General features: G+C 41.3%; 2 protein-coding genes across 2 annotated transcripts in view; one reads left to right on the plus strand and one right to left on the minus strand.

Moving 5' to 3' along the window:
- The window catches only part of eno2 (enolase 2), a 29,050-nt gene extending 7,528 nt beyond the window's left edge, over positions 1-21,522 (plus strand). The window contains exons 2-13 of the mRNA XM_032535239.1: positions 4,376-4,461; positions 5,932-6,027; positions 7,433-7,491; positions 9,508-9,577; positions 10,616-10,749; positions 12,652-12,743; positions 12,973-13,103; positions 13,582-13,779; positions 13,860-14,061; positions 19,250-19,358; positions 19,464-19,522; positions 20,898-21,522. Of these exons, the coding sequence (XP_032391130.1) occupies positions 4,377-4,461; positions 5,932-6,027; positions 7,433-7,491; positions 9,508-9,577; positions 10,616-10,749; positions 12,652-12,743; positions 12,973-13,103; positions 13,582-13,779; positions 13,860-14,061; positions 19,250-19,358; positions 19,464-19,522; positions 20,898-20,967 (1,305 nt within the window). The 5' untranslated portion in view covers position 4,376 and the 3' untranslated portion in view covers positions 20,968-21,522. The remainder of the gene's footprint in view (positions 1-4,375; positions 4,462-5,931; positions 6,028-7,432; positions 7,492-9,507; positions 9,578-10,615; positions 10,750-12,651; positions 12,744-12,972; positions 13,104-13,581; positions 13,780-13,859; positions 14,062-19,249; positions 19,359-19,463; positions 19,523-20,897) is intronic.
- Positions 21,523-22,925: 1,403 nt separating this feature from the next.
- LOC116701507 (triosephosphate isomerase) overlaps positions 22,926-24,608 on the minus strand; it is a 10,587-nt gene continuing 8,904 nt past the window's right edge. The window contains exon 7 of the mRNA XM_032535240.1: positions 22,926-23,710. Coding sequence (XP_032391131.1) covers positions 23,590-23,710 — 121 coding nt within the window. The 3' untranslated portion in view covers positions 22,926-23,589. The remainder of the gene's footprint in view (positions 23,711-24,608) is intronic.

Raw genomic sequence — 24,608 nt, forward strand, 5'->3', positions numbered from 1 at the left:
AGAGAATGGGTCGGAGTTTGGAGATGTTACGGAGGTGGTAGAAAGAGGTCTGGCATAGGTGATTTATATGGGCTTCAAAAGTGAGTTGGGGGTCCATTTTTACACCAAGATTACTAACTGTTGATGAGAGCTGATGATATAGGTACAGTTATTTAGGCCCGGGTGGTATTTAAAGACATCCATGCATGTTGACTAAAGTTTCATTGTGTAAGAATTTTAAATGTAGTCAATGCTTTGTGGATTTAGCAGGACGAAGAAGAAACCAAATGATGGGAAACTGTTGGCAGGCGTCCTGTATCCTGCTGCTTCACCCTCAGGAGGAACCTAAAAAACTGCAGTACTCTTTGGTGGGGCTTCAGAAGAACAACAAAAAAAGAGAGAGAAAGAGACAGAGAGAGAGAGAAAAAAGCCCATAAAATGAATAGAGAAAACCGCCCACACATCAATCCCCTTGACTCTGAATGTGTGGAAGTTTCTATAAGCTGGCGGCGAGTCAGACACTTTATCTGCTCTTTCTCGTGCTGAGCACCATTTATTCATTTTACACATTTTGCTGATGCTTTTATCCCCTGCGACTCACAACGAGCGCAAGGCCTGAATAAGCATAAATGGGCAGGTCGTCGACGTTGTAATTGAACGACAGCGAGGGGAAAGCGGATGGCAATATTCCCAAGTCACTCGGAAGGATCACGTACGATAGAAAAGTGCTGAGCAAAGGAGTCAGAGGGAAGACTAAAAAGACAAGAGGAGGAGTTGTGTGATTTTGCTGCAGGTACAAAAAAAGCAACACGCTCAAGGAATTAATGTCCCCGAGGAGGAGAAGAAAGAAAGAAAAATGTGTGGCTTTTAATGTCTTGAGAAGGTTTCACATAAACAGGATGTGTCTGCAGTCAGATGAACACCAGAGGGGAATAATGGCAACAACAGAACCATTATACAAAGAAAGAAAGAAAGCCATTAAAACATACTTATCTAAACAAAAAGTCTAAAAAGATGGTCTGAAAGCTGTTTTAATTCATGTTGTGCTGTGTGGCGTTGGCCATAAAGGAGACAGAAAGGAAGTAAAAAACACTACTACACACAGGACCACCACTACACAAAGTAATTTACATAAGAGCGCTGTACATTCACTCCATACACATTTTAGCTGGTTTTTAACGTATGTATTAACAAAACGGAGAAAAACTGGAACATTTTCTTCCACATTACAAAGGGAAACTTAGAGAAAAGAATTGAAATGTGTTCATTTAGGAACATTATCCCTCCGCGATGTGAGTCGAGTGCAGATTTGAGTCGCGCATGCTCAGATGTGAACGGTTCATGGCACAACGTCTCGTATCTCCGTGGGTACTCCGTCCGCAGCAATCTCGCCAATCGGTCCAAAAACGTCCCAGTTAGAGAGGAAATGCCGGAAATCTTTACCTTTACCTTGGTTTGGAATCTCCAACGCTGAGTTGCAGACTCGAAGGCCACAAACGGAGACCTTTGGCAACACTGACAGTGGCGCCAATGTTTCGCCGCCTGATTGGGTCTTATCGGTCATGACGTCTTCGTTCGAGACCAAGCTTTTAATGTCAGAATTTGGGAGATTAGTTATTCTACTGGAGATAAAAACACTTTGTGTGCACGGCAATTTCTTTTGGACCAAAACTCCGCTTAAAAAACCAAAACGTACTAATGTAACTGGGGGGGGGCAGTAGCTCCGTCTGTGGGGTGTTGGGTTGGGTTGGGAACCAAAGTATGGTGGTGGACTGGTAGCTGGAGAGATACCAGCTCACCTCTTGGGCACTGGCAAGTTGCTCTTTAGCAAGGCACCGAACCCCCCCCCCCCCAACCCTCAGGGTGCTGGTCCAGCACTGGCAGCCCACTCACTCTGACATCTCTCCATTAGTGCATGAATAGGACTTGAGCATGTGTGTGTATTTCAGGCCCGTGTGTAGTGTTTAATTGTAATTTCCCCAATAGGGGATCAATAAAGAGTATAAATTAAGATGAAATTACATTAAATATAGCCACAGTCCTTTTATACAAAAACATTAATGGAACTGAGCCGTCATAAATGTAATCACTGCAGAGCTCTCTGATCATTTAAAATGTCTGCCTTAAGGAAGCTGTAAAATCTTACACCCTCTAAAATTGAAATTTCCCCAAAGATATGAGTCCAAACGGCCCGTTATCTGTCTGTCTGTGTTGTATTGGAACTATAACACTATAACAAAGCCTAGTTTTGCATTGATGAGTGGACACTAAAGAGGAAGGAAGTCTACAGGAGTTGACACGTAAGTGTTGGTTTCAGCAAGCCAGCAGCGAGCCAGATTTAGCTCCTTTCAGATCGATAAAGTATCCCTATTACGGAGATAAGGGCGGCATGAAAGGCCTTTTTTAGTGCTGCGTACCTCGAATATCAATGAAGAGGGGAAACACCCACAGAGGAGATGAGCATGGGTGCAAGGGAAATGAGAATAAGGACGATGCTCCTAATGCACGAGTGTTAAACTCACTTTCACTGAGGGCCACACTGGAAAATGAGAATCACATCAAGGGCCAGACATGTATAGTTGATAAAAAAAGTTAAATATAATTTTTGATACTTTTCCCGTCTATTTTTGGGCCTTTTGTCGCTTTTGTTGAGAGTTTTGTTGCTTTTTTTGAAACTTTATTGATGCTTTTATTTACATTTTTGTCAATTCTTTTTAAAACTTTTGTCAGATTGTTGTCGACATAAAGCCCTGCAAAAGTCAGCAAAAATGTTCCTTAGCCATCATATAATTTAGCAAATCAAGAAAAACTGTTTCCCTTCTCGGTAGTTGCCAAAATTTATTGTGAATATAAACTGATATATATATATGACTGGCTCAAAATCTGTGAGGAGCTGGGTTTGACCCGTGGGCCTTGAGTTTGACACGAGTCCTAACGTTTTTGGAGTTTAGGATTTTTGCGATAAAAACGTGATAAATACTCATCATTGTTTTCAGTTTTTTCCTTGTTTGACCATACATTATTTATTCATCCGCCTATCCCTTCACAAACACAGATCCAGACAGCCAGGGGTTTTCTGCGTCACATACTGGACCTGAGGAACCAAGCCTACTTGAAGTTTTAGGACACACATAGCATTTTGGAGAAATACTACTATAACAAATGGGCCAAAAGATACAACACCCACATTATCCACATTGTACAAAAAGAAGAGGAGAAGGGGCGGAAGGCATTTAACCCTAGTGTTGTCTTCCCGTTATCCATGACTTGTCCTTCCAGGTGAAAATTGAAAATGAACATTTGTTTGTGCTTTTCCGATGTTTTTGTTGGTTTTTCTGATTTATTTGTCACTTTTTCCAGCTTTTGGTGCTTTTTTTTAAAATCCTGAGCTGGTTTAAAAATAGGTCATGGTCAACAAACCTCATTTATGTTAAATTATACAGAAGTTTTTAGTTAAAAAAAGCAGAAATTACGAATTATTTTGACTAATAGTTAAGATCAGAAGATGTTGAGTGAATCACAGATGGGTACATGTCGAAGTTTAGTCCGGATACTGTTTGGAAACCGTTAAAAAAAAGAATTCAAAAACACCCAAAAAATTAATTGAAAGTAATCAGTAATTGTACCTGAAGAACGTATGTAATCATCCATGATTTTTGTGAACAATTTGGTTGAAAGAAATCCATATTTCTGATATAAAACACTTTGAAATGGGTCAATTTGACCCAAGGATAACACAAGGGTTACAGAAGAGACTACAGAAGAAAAAATGGAGTAGGACGGGCTACAAACTCATGTGCGTATACCTTTTGGAGTTCAAAGCTCCTCCCAGTCAAAAATAAACTGTAGCCGGATAGATTTGGTGTGATTATAAGAAAAATAGAAAAAAAGATAAAGGTACCTATACAACCCTTTTACACATAATAAAGCAGCCTTGCCTAATCTACCCCAATGGTTTCCAGTCTGGATGAAAGCAGATGCATAATTTACTCTGCTAAATAATTTATCTGCAACCTGCATCCAGAAACAGCAAAGTAACTGCAGTGTGTGTGTGTGTGTGTGTGTGTGTGTGTGTGTGTGTGTGTGTTGGTGGGACAACCCAGTCCTCTCTGGTGAGCATTGATTTCCAAAGTGACTCTGCAGTGATGTTGTTTCTCGTCTCCCCTGACAGGTTGTTCTCTCTCTCTCTCTGTGTTTGTGTGTGTGTGTGTGTGTGTGTGTGTGCGTGAGAGTGTGTGCGCGTGTATGTGCGTGCATGTGTTTGATGTAAAAATAGATATTTTTCCCTATGAGATCTTGCTCTCTGTCTCCGTTATTCCTTCTCCCTCTTCTTCAATTCAATCTAAAGGTGCCATAACTAATATAACTGTTGAAAATGTAACCCCATTTCCAACAGGATGTCGATCGTCAGCATCGTTGCCAGGGAGATCTTGGACTCCCGGGGAAACCCCACTGTTGAAGTGGACCTTCGCACAGAGAAAGGTGACCACCAATGAGCCTGAAATAACACATACACAGTACAAAAGTAACACAACGTTATGGATGTCTGCTCAGATTCATGAGGCCAGAAAGTGTTGAGAAAGACGAGGCAGCGCAACAGCATTCTGGCTGTAAAAGTGAATTATTTCTGACATGAAACAACGTTTGGACTCTGTCCAGATCAATGTGTTCTCGGTTAAGGGTCGATTCAGGATTAGAGTCTAGTTTAAGCATGCTGGTCTTCATTCAATTCAATTTTATTTGTATAGCACCAAATCACAACAACAGTTATCTCACTGCGCTTTCCATAAAGAGCAGGTCTAGACCGGACTCTGGGACGTTATTTACAGAAACCCAACAGTTCCCACCAAGAGCAAGCACTAGGCCACAGAGACAAGGAAAAACTCCCTTTTAAGAGGCAGAAACGTTGAGCAAAACCATGGCTCAGGGTGGGGGGGCATCAAGACTCCGGGAAAAGGAAGAAGTTGAGTTAGTAACATCATGACCCCCCCGAGAAGAAAACAAAGCAAGTTACATTTCATACAAGATACCTTACAGATACTTATTTAGAGTAAGCTATGCTAGTTCAACCAACAAAATGGTGTCTCATGAACCGGTCTGTATGATATCGTGGGCACAGCAAAAATATGATATCCTACGAAATTAGGAGACCACCTGGTCTGTCTGGTCGTGGGACGCCGACTGGCTACGAGCGCCATGAAGCCGAGCTGCAGTCGCTAGTTGTTCAGGCCGCTACAGAGCTTCCTAACGCCGGCTACAGACCTCCTTTGTATTGGCGGTAGATGGTGGTTCACTTACCCAAAAATAGATGACTTTGAGCACCATGGTACAGAGCACCATGAATTGTCGTTATTTTTTGCGGACATTACGGTTAAATTTAGTCCACAAAATATTAGCATTTTGCCACAACAAAAGTTAAGATTAGACACCAAAACGGCTAGTTAAGATTAGGAAAAAGGTCATGGTTTGGATTAAACCAGTCTATGGTGGTTTATATTAAAATGCCTAACCTCCTAAGTTGGTCTCACACACGTTTCCTGGGTGAAAGTCCTCCCCCAGTGTGTCCCCCAAACACAACCTTCACTCCCCCTTTTGTTTTATGACCCATCTATCCACCCCGACCTCCTCCCTACGTGGACCAGAGCGGTTTCATACAGTGAATTACTTTTTGAAGATACATGGTTCATGGAGAACAGCCTGAATAAATACATGAAAATTCATCACAAGGGTCCAACTAAGCAAATTTCCAGACCTCACATGTAACTTTAACCAAAAGAATGAAGCACTGAAAAGTGGAACATAGAATAATAAATCATCAATTTGTTTTAACTTGGATATGTCAATATCAATGTCCTGCCCACTGTGGTTTAACAATAAAATTAAAAAAGGTTTCCTCCTTCCCTCTGTCCATCCCTTGCATTTAAAACCTTCATTTCCTGTTTTCACCTTCAGGTCTGTTCAGGGCTGCGGTGCCCAGCGGAGCGTCCACGGGAATCTACGAGGCTCTGGAGCTCCGAGATGGAGACAAAAGCCGATACAAGGGCAAAGGTACGGGGACAGATCCACTGTGTTTGCATTCATATTTACATCCCTCATAACGTTAAAGTTGCATTATTATATTTTTGACCACAAGAGGGCAGAACGGTTCTTCAACATTCAAACACATCCAGGATTTAGCCTCCTGCTAGCTATTGCTTTTGTTTCTCTGTTAAGAGTACAGTCGGTTTCACAAAAATTCAAACTAAGCCTTGCTCGTTGATTGTAATATTTGGTATTTCAAATGAGAGCTTAAATTTAACTCGGGTCCAATCGGACATTGTTGCCTTTACATCACTTCTTGCCCGTCGTAGGATCTTATTGGTTTGGACATCCGCTACCCCACCAGCGGGGGCCGCGTGGTTATGTGATGTTTTACTTTTTCTTAAACTAGAAAAAGAAAATAAGAATCTTAAAGTACTGCCTGAAGTATGAGACAGCTATTTTATTGTTATTTTACTTGTTTTGTAAGTACGTTTAATGTAATTTTGATGCATAGCTGTGAGAATGTACATTAATATCATTTAATTTTTATTTATTCATTTTTTTTTTTTTGGTGGTGGTGTGAACGCACTAACTGCCAAGAGTGGTATGGGAAGGGTGTGTGAGGGTAATTTTGTTCCTGTTTATTAAAAAAGAAAAACTGAAGGGAAATGTATTGTCTGACATATGCAACCTGTATTGTGCAATTCCTTCAATAGAAAAATTATAAAAAAAAAAAGAATACAATCAGTTTAGAGGAATAGTTCACAAATTTGGAACAATGGACAGAGCCGGGATAGCTGTTTTACGTCTCTTTTGGTCTTAAACTTAGCTAATTGCCTGCTAGCCCTAGATTTATATTTAGCACGCAGATATGAAAAATGGTATTGACCTTATTTAGGTTTAGCAAGAAATCAAATACGGGTCAAACCAACCTGATCTTGCAGAATTCCATGCTTGTATTAATTATTTGTGGAATCTGCACAACAAGCAACAAAAACAAAACTGTTTGGCTTTAAAACAACCCCACACCCTTTTTTCTTCTCTAGGTTAGTGATTCCCAAAGTGGGGGTCGGGACCCACAAGGGGGTCGCGAGCCAGAGAGGGGGGGGGGTCGCAAGTTGATTCCCAGAAATAAAATTAAAAATTTAAAAACGATTAGAAATAGCATATGTTAGCCATGATTTTAACACAAGATAAAACTGTTGTGTTATTTTGTGTTATTTTGTGTTGTCAATATGCTTGTGTTTGGATACGCCTATAGTGCGTGCGCGGTTGCACGCAATGTTTTTATACGTTTATAGTGGGGGGGGGGTTCGCAAGTCACTTGCACCGTTACTTTGGGGGTCGTGGGATGAAAGTTTTGGGAACCCCTGCTCTAGGTGACGCAGAATTTTAATTTCCCCTCTCTGACTCACTCTGTCTTCTCTTCTAGGTGTTTTAAAGGCAGTCGGGCACATCAACGATACTCTGGGTCCTGCGCTTATAGCCTCTGTAAGTCACCAAAACATTCATACACTATATTCAATAACAACCATTTTTAAAGAGACAATGTCTGGGACCCTTTGTGAGTTCTGAGCAGGCCTGTGGCTTGATGAGGGAACTGGGTACATAGTTCTGGTTTGTTCTTTTGAGAAGTTACATGTTTTTTTTAGGTGGTAGCTTCAATTTGTGATTGTAGATAGATAGATGGATAGATAGATGGATAGATAGATAGATAGATAGATAGATAGATAGATAGATAGATAGATACATAGGTAGATAGCTAGATAGATAGATAGATAAATAAATAGATAGAAAGAAGTTTTATTCATCCAGTAGCAAGACAACCATGACACAACAAACACATATATTACACATACCTAAGAATAAAAATAAAAATCACTCATAAGAAGTGCAATGACCATGATAAGATGAGATACTATCATAGACTGTGTGTAATGATGATAGTGCAAAAGTACAAAAGTGATCAAGTTCAAAAGTGAACAGTGCAGGGATTGAACAGTGCAGTAGATCATAGCAGAAATATAAACACAATGAGATATAAACTGACTGACTCAATAAGAATATGAACATTATGCAGTCATTGGTAGCAGTATTTCTACCTACATCTAAGATGTTATGTCCATGTGCTTCTACAGTCTACTGACGATTTCGGCCTTGAGCCTGACCGACAGAAGTTGCTGAATCTTGACGTCTCTCCACTTTGACATTTCTGTTGGTCTCTCTGTATAAATCCAACATCTTCGTCACCCTCGGTTGTTTGTTTTCGTCTGGTATTTGCGCCAGCCGCTTGATAGAAACCTCACCAACGCGCCAACTCGTTCGCTATGAATTTTACGGACATGTGAGATGCTCCATTCACACATCTGCTCACTCGGACACTACACAGACTTTGTACTCGGAAGCTGGCAGGGTAAAAGGCAGTTTCATGTCCGATCCACCTGATTTCAGGGCTTCGGGTAGTATGGCTGAAAATGTGTTTGGACCTTAAATGTGAATTAAACAATCTTGCACAGCAGCTGACATCAAGTTCAGTCCATCAATGTCCAGATCAAAATCACAGCTTGATGGGCAGAAAGGAAGCTGTGAGAATAAGATAACTTCTCTCAGCTATCTAACGGAGGAGAGAAGTGTGTGTTTGTGTATGTGTGAATGTGTGTCTGTTCTTGTTTAACTGTATAAGTGGGGTCCAGTGTACTTGTGGGGTCCCGACAGCCTTGTGGGGCCAAAATGCTGGACCCCACAACTTTAAAGGCCGATTTAAGGATTACAAATTGGTTTTAGGATTAGGGTTACGATTAGGTTATGGTTAGGGTGAGGGTGAAGGTTAAGGTTAGGCATTTAGTTGTGATGGTTAAGGTTAGGGTAAGGGGCTAGGGAAAACATTAAGTCATTGACGGGTCCCTACAATGATAGTGCAACACACTGTGTGTGTGTGTGTGTATGTGTGTGTGTGTGTGTAGAGAGAGATACTGTGAATGAAGGATGACGATGTGTCTGTGAGGAAAAAGTGTGAGTGAGTGAGTGAGAGGAACAGTGAACGAGGTGTGTGTGTTTCTGTGTAACGAGTTGTACGAGTGTGTGTGAGTGTAATAGTATGACTCAGTTATCTGTGGCAGTGCAGTATGGGTAATTTCCATCAGTAGAAGAGGTTTTTTTGTACGGAAATAAATGTAGGTGATCAGTCAGGTGGGACAAAATTGTGGACGGATGGGTCCTATTGTACTAGGGTGTGTGTGTTTGCCATTGTCATAATGATGATAATGACACTAAGAACTTTGTTCATGAAGTACTTTTTTAAATCAAACAAACAAAAAGTAAACACTTTAGGAATTATGTGAATCCAGAAAATAATGAAGCCTGTATGCTATTCTGAGGCTACTTTACACTGAGCCTGTTCATTCATTTATTTATCTATTTATCTGAAAAATCAGGGAACAGGCCTGACGTTTTAGGTGTTACATATCATCTCAGTGAGTGTGTTTCAGTGTGTGTGTGTGTCTGCAGGGCATCAGCGTGGCGGAGCAGGAGCAGTTGGACAACATGATGATCGAAATGGACGGCACAGAAAACAAATGTGAGTCGAGATGTAGTCGTAATGACTAACGCCACATCATCGGAGCCAGCTAGCTGGAAATCTCCTCGTTGACGCACAGACATTTAGAGAAAATGTCGAGAGAGGCATAAATTAAAAATACAAAAAAACAGAAGGGAAACAAGACGGAGCAAAACTGATTGCTGTTGGCACGACCGATTAAAAACTCACACCCTTAATAAATTATTTCACTGTTCATTTATTTGTAATCTGGAAACCTGTCAGCCTGAACTGGAGCTGAATGTGTTGTGAAAAGATTGTAATTAACTTTCTGTCCATGTTGAAATCTATACAATTACATGCAGGTTTACACAGTCAAAGTGCAACCTTTTCCCAAGAAACCACATCGTTTCATGCTGCCGTTCGCTGTGTACTATTACTGCAGTGGATGACCTTATCGAATTATATTTTGCACATCACATTTAGCAATAAATTCTCATGATTTTTGCCCAGAATCCCCATATTATCTTAAGCATCCAGACTTTAAAGGAACATTGAGTTGAGTTGGGCCCATTCAAAAGAAAAACAACATGATTTAGCTATATCAGGAACTATATTTATGACTTTATTATCTGAGAATGTATATATTGTACAGTAGTTTTGTCACATAACTTTACGACTTTAATCTGAGTTTTTCTTAGAATTTTATCCCACAATGGTGAAATATTGTGATCACACATCACACGAAAATCCATCTTGTTGGGCTTTAAGTGAATGTGTTTGCGTCCGAACAGCAGCAAAACCAAACAAATCAACGCCCGGTGGGGAGCAACAGGCAGCTACGGTTGTGATAGGTAGATGGTTCATCCAATCCAGGGATCTCCAACGTTTTTTAAGACAAGGACCCCTTAGCCAAAGGAGATCTGAGCTGCCAAATCTACTTCATAAAGAAATCTAGATGACTTTGAAAAAAAGAAAGAATTCATTTCAAAATACCAATACAAGTTAAAAGTTTCAATCAAGGGAAAGTGAAGGACAAAATAACGTGATGAATTTCTGGTTTTCTGTCCTGGCAAACAGCTCAGTTTGGGGCCAACGCCATCCTGGGCGTGTCTCTAGCCATCTGTAAGGCCGGGGCGGCGGAGAAAGACGTCCCCCTGTACCGCCACATTGCCGACCTGGCAGGAAACACAGAGCTGGTGCTGCCGGTTCCTGTAAGACCCAAACTCACCGAATACCATCTACCACTATAACATCTACCACCACATCTACCACCAAAACATCTACCACCACAACATCTACCACCACATCTACCACCATAACATCTACCATCACAGCATCTATCACCATGACATCTACCAATACAACATCTACCATCATGACATCTACCACCACAACATCTACCACCACAACATCTACCACCACGACATCTATCACCATAACATCTACCACCCTAACATCTACCACCATAATATCTACCACCACAACATCTACCACCACAACATCTACCACCACGACATCTATCACCATAACATCTACCACCCTAACATCTACCACCATAATATCTACCACGACAACATCTACCACACAACATCTACCACCACAACATCTACCACCATAAGATCTACCACCACAACATCTACCACCACAACATCTACCACCACAACATCTACCACCACAACATCTACCACCACAACTTCTACCACCATGACATCTACCACCACAACATCTACCACCACAACATCTACCACCACAATATCTACCACATAAGATCTACCACCACAACATCTACCACCACAACATCTACCACCACGACATCTATCACCATAACATCTACCATCATAAGATCTACCAACATAACATCTACCACCATAACATCTATCACCACAACATCTACCACCATAACATCTACCACCACACCACACCACCCGACATCTCACCACCATACATCTACCATCATAATTACCACCACAACATCTACCCACCACAACACTACCACCAACAACCCACCTACTACCACCACAACATCTACCACCACAAACATCTAACCACTCATAACTCTCCCACCACAACATCACCACCACACATCTACCACCACAATATCTACCACCACGACATCTATCACCATAACATCTACCATCATAAGATCTACCACCACAGCATCTACCACCACAACATCTATCACCACAACATCTACCACCATAACATCTACCACCATAACATCTACCACCATAACATCTACCACCATAACATCTACCACATCGACCCACAGTGATTTGAAAAAAGGTTCACCCTGAATTTGGGCAATTTCCTATGCTACTTAATGATTTTAAGCTATTTTACTGTTTTTTTCTAACAAGAACAATACATTGTCTGCTACAGCAACATCATAACACTATTAGAGGCATGTTTATGAAGTTATAAAACTTACAAAGGATCTGTAAACATAAAAATACAACCTTTTTTAGATAACTCCTGGGTTGACAGATTAAAAATGTAATTTGTTCATATTCATATATTACACTCTTTTCTGATGTGTTTGCACTGTAACTTGATTTGGAAAAATAGTTTTAGACTTTTGATGAAACCCTCATTTAAGATTTACACATGCAGGCCTCTTAGGCTGCTGAAGTAATTATTTAACTCTTCCTCTCTCTCCTCATTTCTTTTCCTTGTCTCCTACTCTACTCTTTTCTTTTCTTGTTTCCTCTTCTCATGTTTCCTCTCGTTTCTCTTTTCCTCTTGTTTCCTATCGTTGTTTGTCATTTCCTCTTGCTTCCTCTCCTCTTGGTTCCTCTCGGTGCCTCTTATTTCATTTTATGTTTCCTCTTGTTTACTTTTGTTTCGTCTTGTTTCCTCTTATGTTTCCTCTCATGTTTCCTCTTGTTTACTTTTGTTGCCTCTTGTTTCCTTCTTTTGTTTCCTCTTGTTTCCTTTTATATTTCCTCTTTTTTCCTTTTATGTTTCCTCTTGTGTTTCCTCTTGTATCCTCTTACTTTTCCTCTTGTTTCCTTTTATGTTTCCTCTTGTTTCCTTTTATGTTTCATCTTCTTTCCTTTTCTCATTTCCTCTCGCTTCCTGTCCTCTCCTCTTGTTTTCTCTCCTCCTCTCTTCAGGCCTTTAATGTGATAAATGGAGGTTCCCATGCAGGTAACAAACTGGCCATGCAGGAGTTCATGGTTCTTCCCGTTGGAGCCGAGTCTTTCAAGTAAGAATTCATCTCCACAACTATTTTTTTTAAAACTACAACATGAAGGATTCATATTTAGCCATTTGTTTCTAATATCTAATATCTAAGAGTTTTAGTCTTTCCTGTCTCTTCTCCTGACGCCCCCATCATTTCTTTCCCTTTGATTCTTTCTCTCCTGCTGATGTTGGCCTCTACACTCTCTGACGACCTCTTCCTTCCTTCTTCCCTCTCTCCGTCTGTCTCTCAGGGAGGCGTTGAGGATAGGATCGGAGCTGTACCACACCCTGAAGGGGGTGATCCAGGAGAAATACGGCCAGGATGCCACCAATGTGGGGGACGAGGGAGGATTTGCCCCCAACATCCTGGAGAACAGTGAGGGTGAGGAAGATGATGATCTGTGCTATATGCTATATATATAAATATTGTTGATGTCAATAAACCTCATTTTTAGGAAATTATACCTAATGTTTGAGTTATAAAAGCAGAAATTAGGAATGATTGAAAAGGAATGTATGTTGATGGATAATCACAGACTGGAATATGTCAACTTTTACTCAATACTATTTCAAAAACACTTCCATACTTATTTTTGATGTATTACTTTCATAGGCGTCAATTTTGGTGGGGATGGTGGGTACGCGTACCCATCAGATTTCGTCATGAGTCATGTTACCTTAGCTTGACAAGCCAGACCCACATCAAGATGTTGGGTCTGGAAACTCACCATTGGCCGGGCTCTTTCTGAAGGGCGGGATAATCGGTTGTCTTTCCCTCTGCATGCAATTTCCATCATCTACTTTTTGCCTTACATTTGTGTGTCTCCATCTCTACTATGTCCCCTCTCCTATCACATCAGCTCTGGATCTGCTGCAGACGGCCATAGAGAAGGCCGGCTTCACGGACAAGGTGGTGGTCGGGATGGACGTGGCCGCCTCAGAGTTTTACCGCGAGGGGAAATACGACCTGGACTTCAAATCCCCGCCCGATCCAGAGAGACACATCTCCGGAGAGGAGCTGGCTGACATCTACCAGAGCTTCGTCAACAACTACCCAGGTGGATTATAGTTGTTGTGTTTGTTGATCTTTCGCCAGAGATAAAATATCTTTTATTCACTTGTCATCTCTCCTTCCCAGTGGTGTCCATCGAAGACCCGTTCGACCAGGATGACTGGGAAGCCTGGTCCCGTCTGACGGCCCAGGTGGGGATCCAGGTGGTGGGGGACGACCTGACAGTGACCAACCCTAAGAGGATAGAGAAAGCTGCGGAGGAGCGAGCCTGCAACTGCCTGCTGCTCAAAGTCAACCAGATCGGCTCCGTCACTGAGGCCATACAGGCGTATGTCTGCTTTACTTCCATGTTAACGTTAAATGCACGGTGATTTCAGAGTGAGCAACTGACTGTTAAGTCTTAGATGTCTGAGCAGGTAAAACCAAGGCGTTGGAAAAGATTTAGCATTGATAAACACAATTTGCTTTAAATATTGTTGTGGAAATCGACAAAGAATCATGTACCAGCACCACTTTAAATCTTGTGTTTACTAGAGATCTGCTCATACGTGTCTTAGAAATAAGTCACATAGCATGTAAGAAGCATAAAAAATGACAAATCAACAACAACAGATATAAAGATCAATTTATCTATATATGAGGCTAGATATCGTCTTAAATTTTGGATATCGTAATATCCTGATATTGTGTTCTTTTTCTGGTTTTAAAGGCTGCATTACAGTAGTGTGATGTCATTTTCTGAACACACTACATTTTTGTAGCTGTTCCAATATTTGCCTTTACCCAATTAGTCACTATATCAACATAACTAATGACTATTAATCAAAAATCTCATTGTGTGTATATTTTGTGAAAGTACAAATTGTCAACCCTACAACGTTGCCACAATATTGATATCGAGGTATTTGGTCAAAAATATTGTGATATCAGATTTTCTCCATATCCAGCTCTAGGTTGAACACATTATTGAAATGATCTACAAACACGAGGCATCGCTGACAGTCAAAAACATTGTGAACACAGCGTTGGTCCCACGCTACACACACTGCTGCCTTCAGCAAGGACACAAACGTAACATGGCCGCCTCGGGCAAGCCGGTGAACTGACCACAGAAGGTCATCCATTTTGGCTGAAACGACAGAGAGGCCTATAGGGAGGGATGTAGAGCCCCAGCTGCTCTGCTATCAGTCACACACACACACACACACACACACACACACACACACACAAACACTGCCGCATGCGTCTGTCACATCACTCATTACCTGTCAGCCATGATGACCTTGTGCCAGTGACACGGAGCGGAAAACCGACCTTTACAGGAGATGAATGTAGGACATGAAGTGACAGATGGTTTTTACTATGAAGATGCTGTCCGTCAAATGTATTGATGCAGCTTTTCCATTTAACTGTACAGCTGACATCTCTGTGCAGAGAGTGTGTACCTCCCGTCTGCATAAATCTCAGACTGAACCCAAACATAACTCAGGGTTATGAAGTTATCAGTCATGACAGCGGAGGCGGATTACAGCAGGAGGGGGAAGTGATAGAAAGCTGTGGTGATGACAGTCAAGGTGATGTTTTGTGCCCATCACATAAAAAAAAGCTCCCTGTGTCATTCATGTGATATATTGTTCTAATACCCCAGCAGGATGGGGGATCGGGGGGGGGTTACCGAGCGAGGGCTTGTTCATTTAACCCTCCTCGGGTATATCTTATATATATCAGAAAGTTGGGTTTCTTTCAACCAAATTGTAAAACTAAATAACATTGACGGTTCACTACAACGCTCTTCACAACTTAAAATTAAGATCAGGCAATTACTTTCTTTGAATTTGGGTTTTTTATTCAATTTTATAGCATGTCAAGAAAAATTGATAATAGAACGTTGAAAAAAAAGGTCAAAAACTTGGACAGAAAGTGAGAAAATATTCAAAAACGTCTGGAAAAGTGGGAAAAGCTTAAAAAAAAAACGTCAAAACAGCGCAGAAAAATTATTGGCAGAAACTTTAATAAAGCGTTGAAAAATATGACCAAAGCGTCGGAACATTTTGACCCAGAAAAACAAAAAGTTGCATCTTCATTTTGGTCAGCAGGTTAACCCTCGTGTTGTCTTCCCATGATAAAAATCAACACTTTTGTTGATGCTTTTTGTCTATGTTTTTGACTTTTTCCTTTGTTTTTGTCCCTTTTTAACAACACTTGACGTTTTTTTCAATGTTTGTCACTTTTTTTTCACGTTTTCAACACTACGTAACACAAACTTATAAACTTTAGTTTTACAGTCATTTTGGGAATTTATGGTCAATAAACCTCATTTATAGGAAATTACACCTAATGTTTGAGTTAGAAAAGCAGAAATTTGGAATTATTTAGACTAAAATTAAAGGAATGGATGTTGGATAATCACAGACTGGAATATGTCAACTTTTACTCCATACTATTTCAAAACCACTTCAATTTGTTGTCAAATGCTATAAAATTGAATAAGACACCCCAAAATTAATGAAAGTAGAGATGTGTACTTGCCAAAGAGCGTTGTGTGGAATCAATCATGTTATTTTGGGGAACTAAAAAGAACATTGATATAGGAAAACTGGTCAATTTGACCCGAGGACAACGTGTGGGTTAAAGATATATTTACCCTCAACTAGTGACCGAGCTTTGAGTTCATGAAGTAATCAGTGTTTTTGTCGCATGCCCCGATGGGGAACGCAGAATCAAAAAAGTCTTTAGGCATGATGAATAACAGAAGCTGTATCAAAACATGTGTTTCCTCCCACACAACTTGTTATCCATGGATATATTACACAAACTTGATACAACGCTCGAGGTGGAGCCGCGTTCATTTCTGTGAGGGTTGCGCAGTGCTGCATGTACCGCGAGTAAAATTACCTGGGTGATCGATGCTGCTTCTGCACTGCACAGCAGCCGGCCTCTTCTGGTTTAGCGCTCCACTAACTTGAAAGGGGATTAAATGATTCAATCGCGAGGCTCTTCTAGAATTTCCAAAGGTTATCGGACCGAATGGATCAAGTGAAAAGAATCTTTTTGCAGCAGTTGTGCCGCTACAACAAATGTATCCACTGATTTACAGATGTCTATTTCCCCATGTAGGTCTATGGGCAACAGTCTTTTTTGGTTCCATTGCCCTAACCCTCACCCTAACGTGTTAACCCTAACCTTTACTCCTTTAAAGTGGGTTTCTACATCAGTGGTCCTCTTGAGTCTGTACCCCTCATAGTAACTATCCCGGGCACTTCGTTTGAACCCCAACCTAACCCACATGTCCTAACCCATATGTCCTAACCCTAACCCTAAAACCCTCACCCTAAAACCCTAACCTAAACCCTAAACTAACCCTAACCCTAAACCTCACCCTAAAAACCCACACCTAAACCCTAACCCTAAAACCCTAACCCTAAAACCCTAACCCTAACCCAAACCAAACCCTAACCTAAACCCTAACCTAAAACCCAACCAACCCATAACCTAACCCAAAACCCTAACCCTAAACCCTAACCCATTGCCCAACCCATGTCCCAACCCTAAACCCTAACCCTAACCCTCACCTAAAAACCTAACCCTAACCCTAACCTAAAAACCCTAACCCTAACCCTAGAACCCTAAACCCTAACCCAAAAACCCTAACCTAAACCCTAACCCTAAAACCTCACCCTAAAACCCAACCAAACACCACCTAACCCCCACCTAACTCTAAAACCCTAACCCTAACCCTAAAGCCCTAACCCTAAACCCTGACACTAAAACCCCACCCTAAAACCTAACCCTAAACCCTAACCCTAACCCTAAAACCCTACCCTAAAACCCTAACCTAACCTAACCCTAACCTAAAACCCTAACCTAAACCCTAACCCTAACCCGAAAACCCTAAACCCTAAACCAAACCCTGACCCTAAACCTAACCTAAACCCTAACCAACCTAAAACCCTAACCCTAAAAACCAACCCTAAACCCTAACCCTAAACCCTAACCCTAAAACCTAACCCTAACCCAAACCCAACCCTAAAACCTAATCCTAACCCATAACCCTAACCCTAAAACCCTAACCCTAAACCCTAACCCATATGCCCTAACCCATATGTCCCAACCCTAAACCCTCACCTAACCCTCACCCTAAAAACCCTAACCCAACCTAAACCCTAACCCTAACCCTAGAACCCTAACCCTAAACCCTAACCCCAAAAACCTAAACCTAAACCCTAACCTAACCCTAAACCCTAACCCTAAAGCCCAACCCTAAACCAACCCTAAAACCTACCCTAAAAACCCTAACCCTAAACCCTAACCCTAACCCCTAAACCTAATCAAAACCCTAACCCAACCTAAAGCCAACCAAACCCTGACACTAAAACACACCTAAAACCCTAACCCAACCCTAACCCATCTCAAAAACCCTAACCCTAAAACCCTAACCCTAACCCGAAAACCAACATAACCTAAACCCTACCCTAAACCCTAACCCTAAAACCCTAACCCTAACCCTAAAACCCTAACCCTAAAACCCTAACCCTAAACCCTAACCCTAAACCCTAACCCTAAAACCCAAACCCTAACCCCAAACCCTAACCCTAAACCCTATCAACCCATAACCTAACCCTAAAACCCTAACCCTAAACCTAACCAATGCCTAAACCATAGTCCCAACCCTAAACCCTAACCCTAACCCTCACCCTAAAACCCTAACCCTAACCCTAAAACCCTAACCCTAACCCTAGAACCCTAACCCTAACCCCTAACCCAAAAACCCTAAACCTAAACCCTAACCCTAACCCTAAACCCTAACCCTAACGCCTAACCCTAAACCCTAACCCTAAAACCCTCACCCTAAAACCCTAACCCTAAACCCTAACCCTAACCCCTAACCCTAACTCTAAAACCCTAACCCTAACCCTAAAGCCCTAACCCTAAACCCTAAAGCCCTAACCCTAAACCCTGACACTAAAACCCTCACCCTAAAACCCTAACCCTAAACCCTAACCCTAACTCTAAAACCCTAACCCTAAACCCTAACCCTAACCCGAAAACCCTAACCCTAAACCTAAACCCTGACCCTAAACCCTAACCCTAAAACCCTAACCCTAACCCTAAACCCTAACCCTAAAACCCTAACCCTAACCCTAAAACCCTAACCCTAAAACCTAACCCTAACCCTAAAACCCTAACCCTAAACCTAAACCCTGACCCTAAACCCTAACCCTAAAACCCTAACCCTAAACCTAAACCCTGACCCTAAACCCTAACCCTAAAACCCTAACCCTAAAACCCTAACCCTACTTTCCTAAACACATGTACTTTCACCTAAACCTAACTATTCACATTTCAGATCCTCGTGCAAGAAGCCTGCGACTGTGCAGAATAAATTAAAAGTGCTTTTACATGTTAATTGTGTCGCTGGTCTTTACACATCATTAGGTTGTATTTGTTCCGTGTGTGTGTGTGTGTGTGTGTGTGTGTGTGTGTGAACTTTCTTCCTGTTTCTGTCCGTCTCTCAGGTGTAAACTGGCTCAGGCGAATGGTTGGGGCGTGATGGTCAGCCATCGCTCAGGAGAGACAGAGGACACCTTCATCGCTGACCTGGTGGTGGGACTCTGCACTGGACAGGTACTTACGCACACACACACACACACACACACACACACACGCACGCACACACACACCCACAATATTTTCTTTTGGATTATAATCTTTGGTGTCTCTGTGTTGCAGATTAAGACCGGCGCTCCCTGCAGATCTGAGAGGCTGGCCAAGTACAACCAGCTCATGAGGTCAATGACACACACACACACACACACACACACACACACACACACACACACACACACAATCTTGTAACACACTAACTTTATTGTTTATTTCTATTTAATTGAAAAATCAACAGAATTTAAGTTCTAATAATTTAATGTGAGAAAATAGACTCAGAATTCAGTTTTTCTCTAAACTGTTCATGACATGTTTTACTGTTTTTGACAAATTTCAAAAACCAACTAGTTATCATTTCTTATCTTACTTTATCTGTAAATTTTTTCACACTGAGACTTACTCTCTAACTCTAGTCCAGCAAAGTTTGTCTTTACAAGTTAATCAAAACGTGTCAAACCCGTGGACAAAAACAAGAAAGGAAACGTAAAATCTGCATCTTATCAGTATTTCTTTTAAATGTACAATTGCTTCATAATTTTAAAATGTAGTTTTCTGTATTTGGCTCAAAATCTGCCAGCGGCCTTGCTACTGTATAACACGACTCCTTAGGTTCCAGCTTTGTCTTAGCGCTTAGCATCCAGAGCTAATGACGTGACAGGCGACAGCAGCGTCGGTGTCACCCCAGTTTCGAACCAGTCAGCAGCACCAGGGGGAGGGGGGGGGGGGGGGGGGGGGGGGGGGAGGAGGGGGGGAGGAGGAGGAGGAAGTGGGATCAGCTCAGTGTGTGTAATCCCATCGGACTGCTGAGGAGACGGTGGAGAGGTGGAGGGTGGAGAGGACTTACAAGCATTAACCACGACAAACGCAATTCCATGCAGTGGAAGCAGGCACACACACACACACACACACACACACACACACACACACACACACACACACACACACACACATACACACACGCGCGCACACTCACGCACACTCACACTCTAGTTGTCATACACTTGCAGCTACGGAGACATGTTCTTTTAATTTTTTAAAGCGGTAATCCAGCGAATTGTATTTCCATTAGAGCTGCACAATATGAGGAAATATGCGATGCTTTTATTGAAGAAATTGAACATTGAATCGAATATTAAAGGCACAACTAAAACAAGAACGTTTTAAAGTTCAGTTTTCTACTGATATTTTCTTTTAACTAACACAAAAAATTTCTAAGTGTCTTTTTCGCAGCCTTTTGTGATGCGTTTATTGCGCGAAAAAGAAATAAATTACATAAAATGTATGTTTCAGTCCTAATTTCCAAACATTGGAGGCACTTGCAAGAGAAATCCTAAAGTCAAAGCAAAGAAGGCAGACATGTTCTGACTTTGAGTGTCTCGTAAGTGACAAAAAACTTCATTTTCTGAGTTTAATGAACTCTTCTCAGACGTGTTTTCCTTTCAGGGCTTAAAGAAAAATGTCTGTCCTCCGCTCTATCCTTTTCTCTTTTCTTCTCTGCAGGATTGAGGAGGAGTTGGGCGACCAGGCGCGCTTTGCAGGCCATAACTTCAGGAACCCCAGTGCCCTGTGAACCTGACACACACAAACACACGCACACACGCGCACACACGCACACACACGCACACACACACACACACACACACACACACACACACACACACAACAAACATGAAACGAGCCATGCAAAATCAAAGATCACATGAGAGATTCAGGAGCAAAAGAGCCAAGCAAAAAATTAAAACAATAATAATAAATTATGCACTGGACTTATAGAGACGATGCTGTATGCACACGCACACACACACACACACACACACACACACACTCTGAGTACACAGATGCAACACACGCTCACGCAAATGCAGGGGAATATCATAAAAACATCAAATTTATAAGCCAGACATGCACTGTTACTGTAGTTTTAAAGGAATAGTTCATGTGCAGCCAGAGGACCGGCCTGCAGAGATAAACATCACTGTTGTAAAACAGAAACATAAAGAGAGATACATAAGTAGAGACATAATAGAATAATAGACTGTAGAGTGACGCACGCATGTCTGAAAACCTTCAGCACCAAAAGAGAAAGATACACTCGCAGAAACAGCGGTTTCAGGGACTGAGTGAAGAAAAGAAAAAAAAAACTACACAAACACATGAACACTTTACACACTCTGCTGTGTCTCACTCCCACCTGGACACTGAAGTACCTGCACTCCACCCACTTCTGTCCTCCTCCCTTTCCTCGTTTTGTCTCCTTTTTCTTCTCGTCGTGTCTGTTTCTCAGTTTTCTAAAACCACTCATTTTCTTCCCCCTCCCTGATGTGATTCTAATTTTTTGTCCTTTTATGCTTGAAAATCCCACCTGTGTCCTAAAGAAAATGAAAACAATTCCCTAAATCCCTATGGTCCTTTTGTTCCCCCTGACTGTCAAATAGAATAGCTGTGTTGAAAAAAAGAAGAAAGAAAATTACAGATATAGATAAAAAAAAAAGAAAAAAAAAAGAGACTGCTTGTCATCGGAAATAATGTGAAAATATGTGAAATAAAAAGATGTTCATTTACAATTTCAACCACAATTAAAAGGGTTTTTTGTCTTTTTTGTGCACTTGGAGCTGCCGGTCAAATTGGTGGAGATTACAGTTAAGTTTAGGAAAGAGTGAGTGTTGAAAAGTTAAGTTCACCGAAACGACTAGTTAAGTTTAGGAAAAAGATTGTGCTTAGGTTGTAAACACAAACACACATTTCCGGGGTGAAAGGCTTTAGTTTTCCCCGGGAAGTGAAACCCTTGAAAGTCCTGTGTGTCAACGCCAAAACCATCAAAAAAACATAAAAAAAAACATGAATAAAACCATCACGAAACTGGAAAATAATAAAAATGGATATCATGCAAGTTACAGTACTTGTCTTTTTGTCACTTTTCTAATTTATGGTTCATGAAAACCAACAGAATTTGCCTTTTTTTGACGAAACGTGACAGCTTTACTTTGTTTTTTTGTAATAAACTGTGGTAATATTTGAAAATTGTCACTGCTGACATGTAACACACTATGTTTCCATCAGAAGACGTGCAGGTGAAACTTTACCGGGGATTGTGGGATACTGAGTGCTGCGATTAGGTAGATAATATTCTCTAATTTCAGCGCGTTTTGTAAACACATCTGAAAGAAGTCGGACAAGATCAGACGCACATTCATGAGGTAAATTCTCAGTCAAGTAAACTGAAACGATGATTTAAAAAGACTGAAATTAAACACCAAACAAACAAAACATCTTTAAACAATTTAATTATTTATTTATTTAATGCTACCCAGTGTTAAACATACAGCAGTGTTAACTATGTACATCTTTAATGCTTATTGGTGACAACTTCACAATAAAAGACCCCAATGCTGAGTAACAGCAGATAGATAGATTTGTATATATACATATACACACAGTAATTTGGGGAGCTGGGTATATATATATATATATATATATATATATATATATATATATATATATATATATATATATATATACTGTATGTATATTCTGTCAAAAGCTTTATTGTGAAGGGCCCTGAAGTAACATTTAGTGCATTTAGGTGACAGAGAGAAAGCATCAGTACATTAGTACAATACAACAGGACAACAATATATCAGGACATAAAGTGTATGTGTGTGTGTGTGTGTGTGTGTGTGGGTGTGTGTGTGTGTGTGTGTGTGTGGGGGGGGGGGGGGGGGGGGGGGGGGGGGGTCTGACTGCTCCTCTGCTGGAAATAATATCTGCCATTTCCCTTTAAATTAACGGCTGAGATGAGAGAATCAGTGAATTGTTTGCATCAAATCTTGATTTCCGGTTTCTTGTTTGCGCCACTTCAACCTCTCGAATGAAAAAAAGTGAAACAGGAAGAAAAACATTTGGAAAAAAAAGGCTGCCAATCGAGTTGAAAGACATCTGATTGACTGTAGCCCAACAGTAATTTAAATACGCAGTAGTTTGACTCAATACTGTAATGTGACAAAAATAACTAAAATCCCACAAATGACAGAAAAGTACAGATATTAACTTTGAGTTCATTCATCTCCTCAACCAGCACATACTCAGCTAATAAAACTAAAGCTGTAACCGGACCCGCGTCTCTCTGGGGCTCCGCCGGCCCAGTGTGAGGACACACGGGGACGATGTAAAGGGACGTGTCTCCCGTCTCCCTTTATGCACGGGCGTTGATGATGTCGACAAACTCTGGTTTCAGAGACGCCCCCCCCACCAGGAAGCCGTCCACGTCGCCCTGAGACGCCAGCTCTCTGCAGTTAGCTGCCGTTACCGAACCTGGAGGACACAGACACAAAGCAGGTCCAACCAGGTCCAACTAGGTCAAAACCAGGTCCAACCAGGTCCGACTAGGTCAAAACCAGGTCCAACCAGGTCCAACCAGGTCCGACTAGGTCCAACCAGGTCAAACCAGGTCCAACCAGGTTAAACCAGGTCCAACCAGGTCCGACTAGGTCAAACCAGGTCCAACTAGGTCAAACCAGGTCCAACCAGGTCCAACCAGGTCCGACCAGGTCAAACCAGGTCTGACCAGGTCAAACCAGGTCCAACCAGGTTAAACCAGGTCCAACCAGGTCCAACCAGGTCCAACCAGGTCCAACCAGGTCCGACTAGGTCAAACCAGGTCCAACCAGGTCAAACCAGGTCCAACCAGGTCCAACCAGGTCAAACCAGGTCCAACCAGGTCAAACCAGGTCCAACCAGGTCCAACCAGGTCCAACCAGGTCCAACGTTCTGTACAAAACCACATTCACTCCCACAGAGAGACAAAGTCACGCCCTTTGTCTTCTGGTCCACGGGACATATCTTTCAAAAAAATATGAATGGGAGTCAATGAGCGGTAATAATTATTTTTTGTGTTTCACAAATGAAAATTTAAAGTGTGTAAATTTAACCCTTGTGTTGTCTTTCCCGGTTAAATTGAAAATCACCACTATTTTTGAGGCTTTTTATCGATATTTTTAACTTTTTCTTACGTTTTTGTACCTTTTTTTCAACACTTATGATGCTTTTTTTTCCCAATGTTTTGTTTTTAACCAAAATGCCCAAATATAGTCCTAATATGGATGCATGGATGTATGTTGTATGGAACCCATACAACGTTCTTAGCAGATAAAATTAATGATTACATTCATTGAATTTTGGGTGTTTTATTCAATTTTTATAACATTTGAAAAA

The sequence above is a fragment of the Etheostoma spectabile genome, chromosome 14 (genome assembly GCF_008692095.1).
Source record: "Etheostoma spectabile isolate EspeVRDwgs_2016 chromosome 14, UIUC_Espe_1.0, whole genome shotgun sequence".
Lineage (NCBI taxonomy): Eukaryota > Metazoa > Chordata > Actinopteri > Perciformes > Percidae > Etheostoma > Etheostoma spectabile.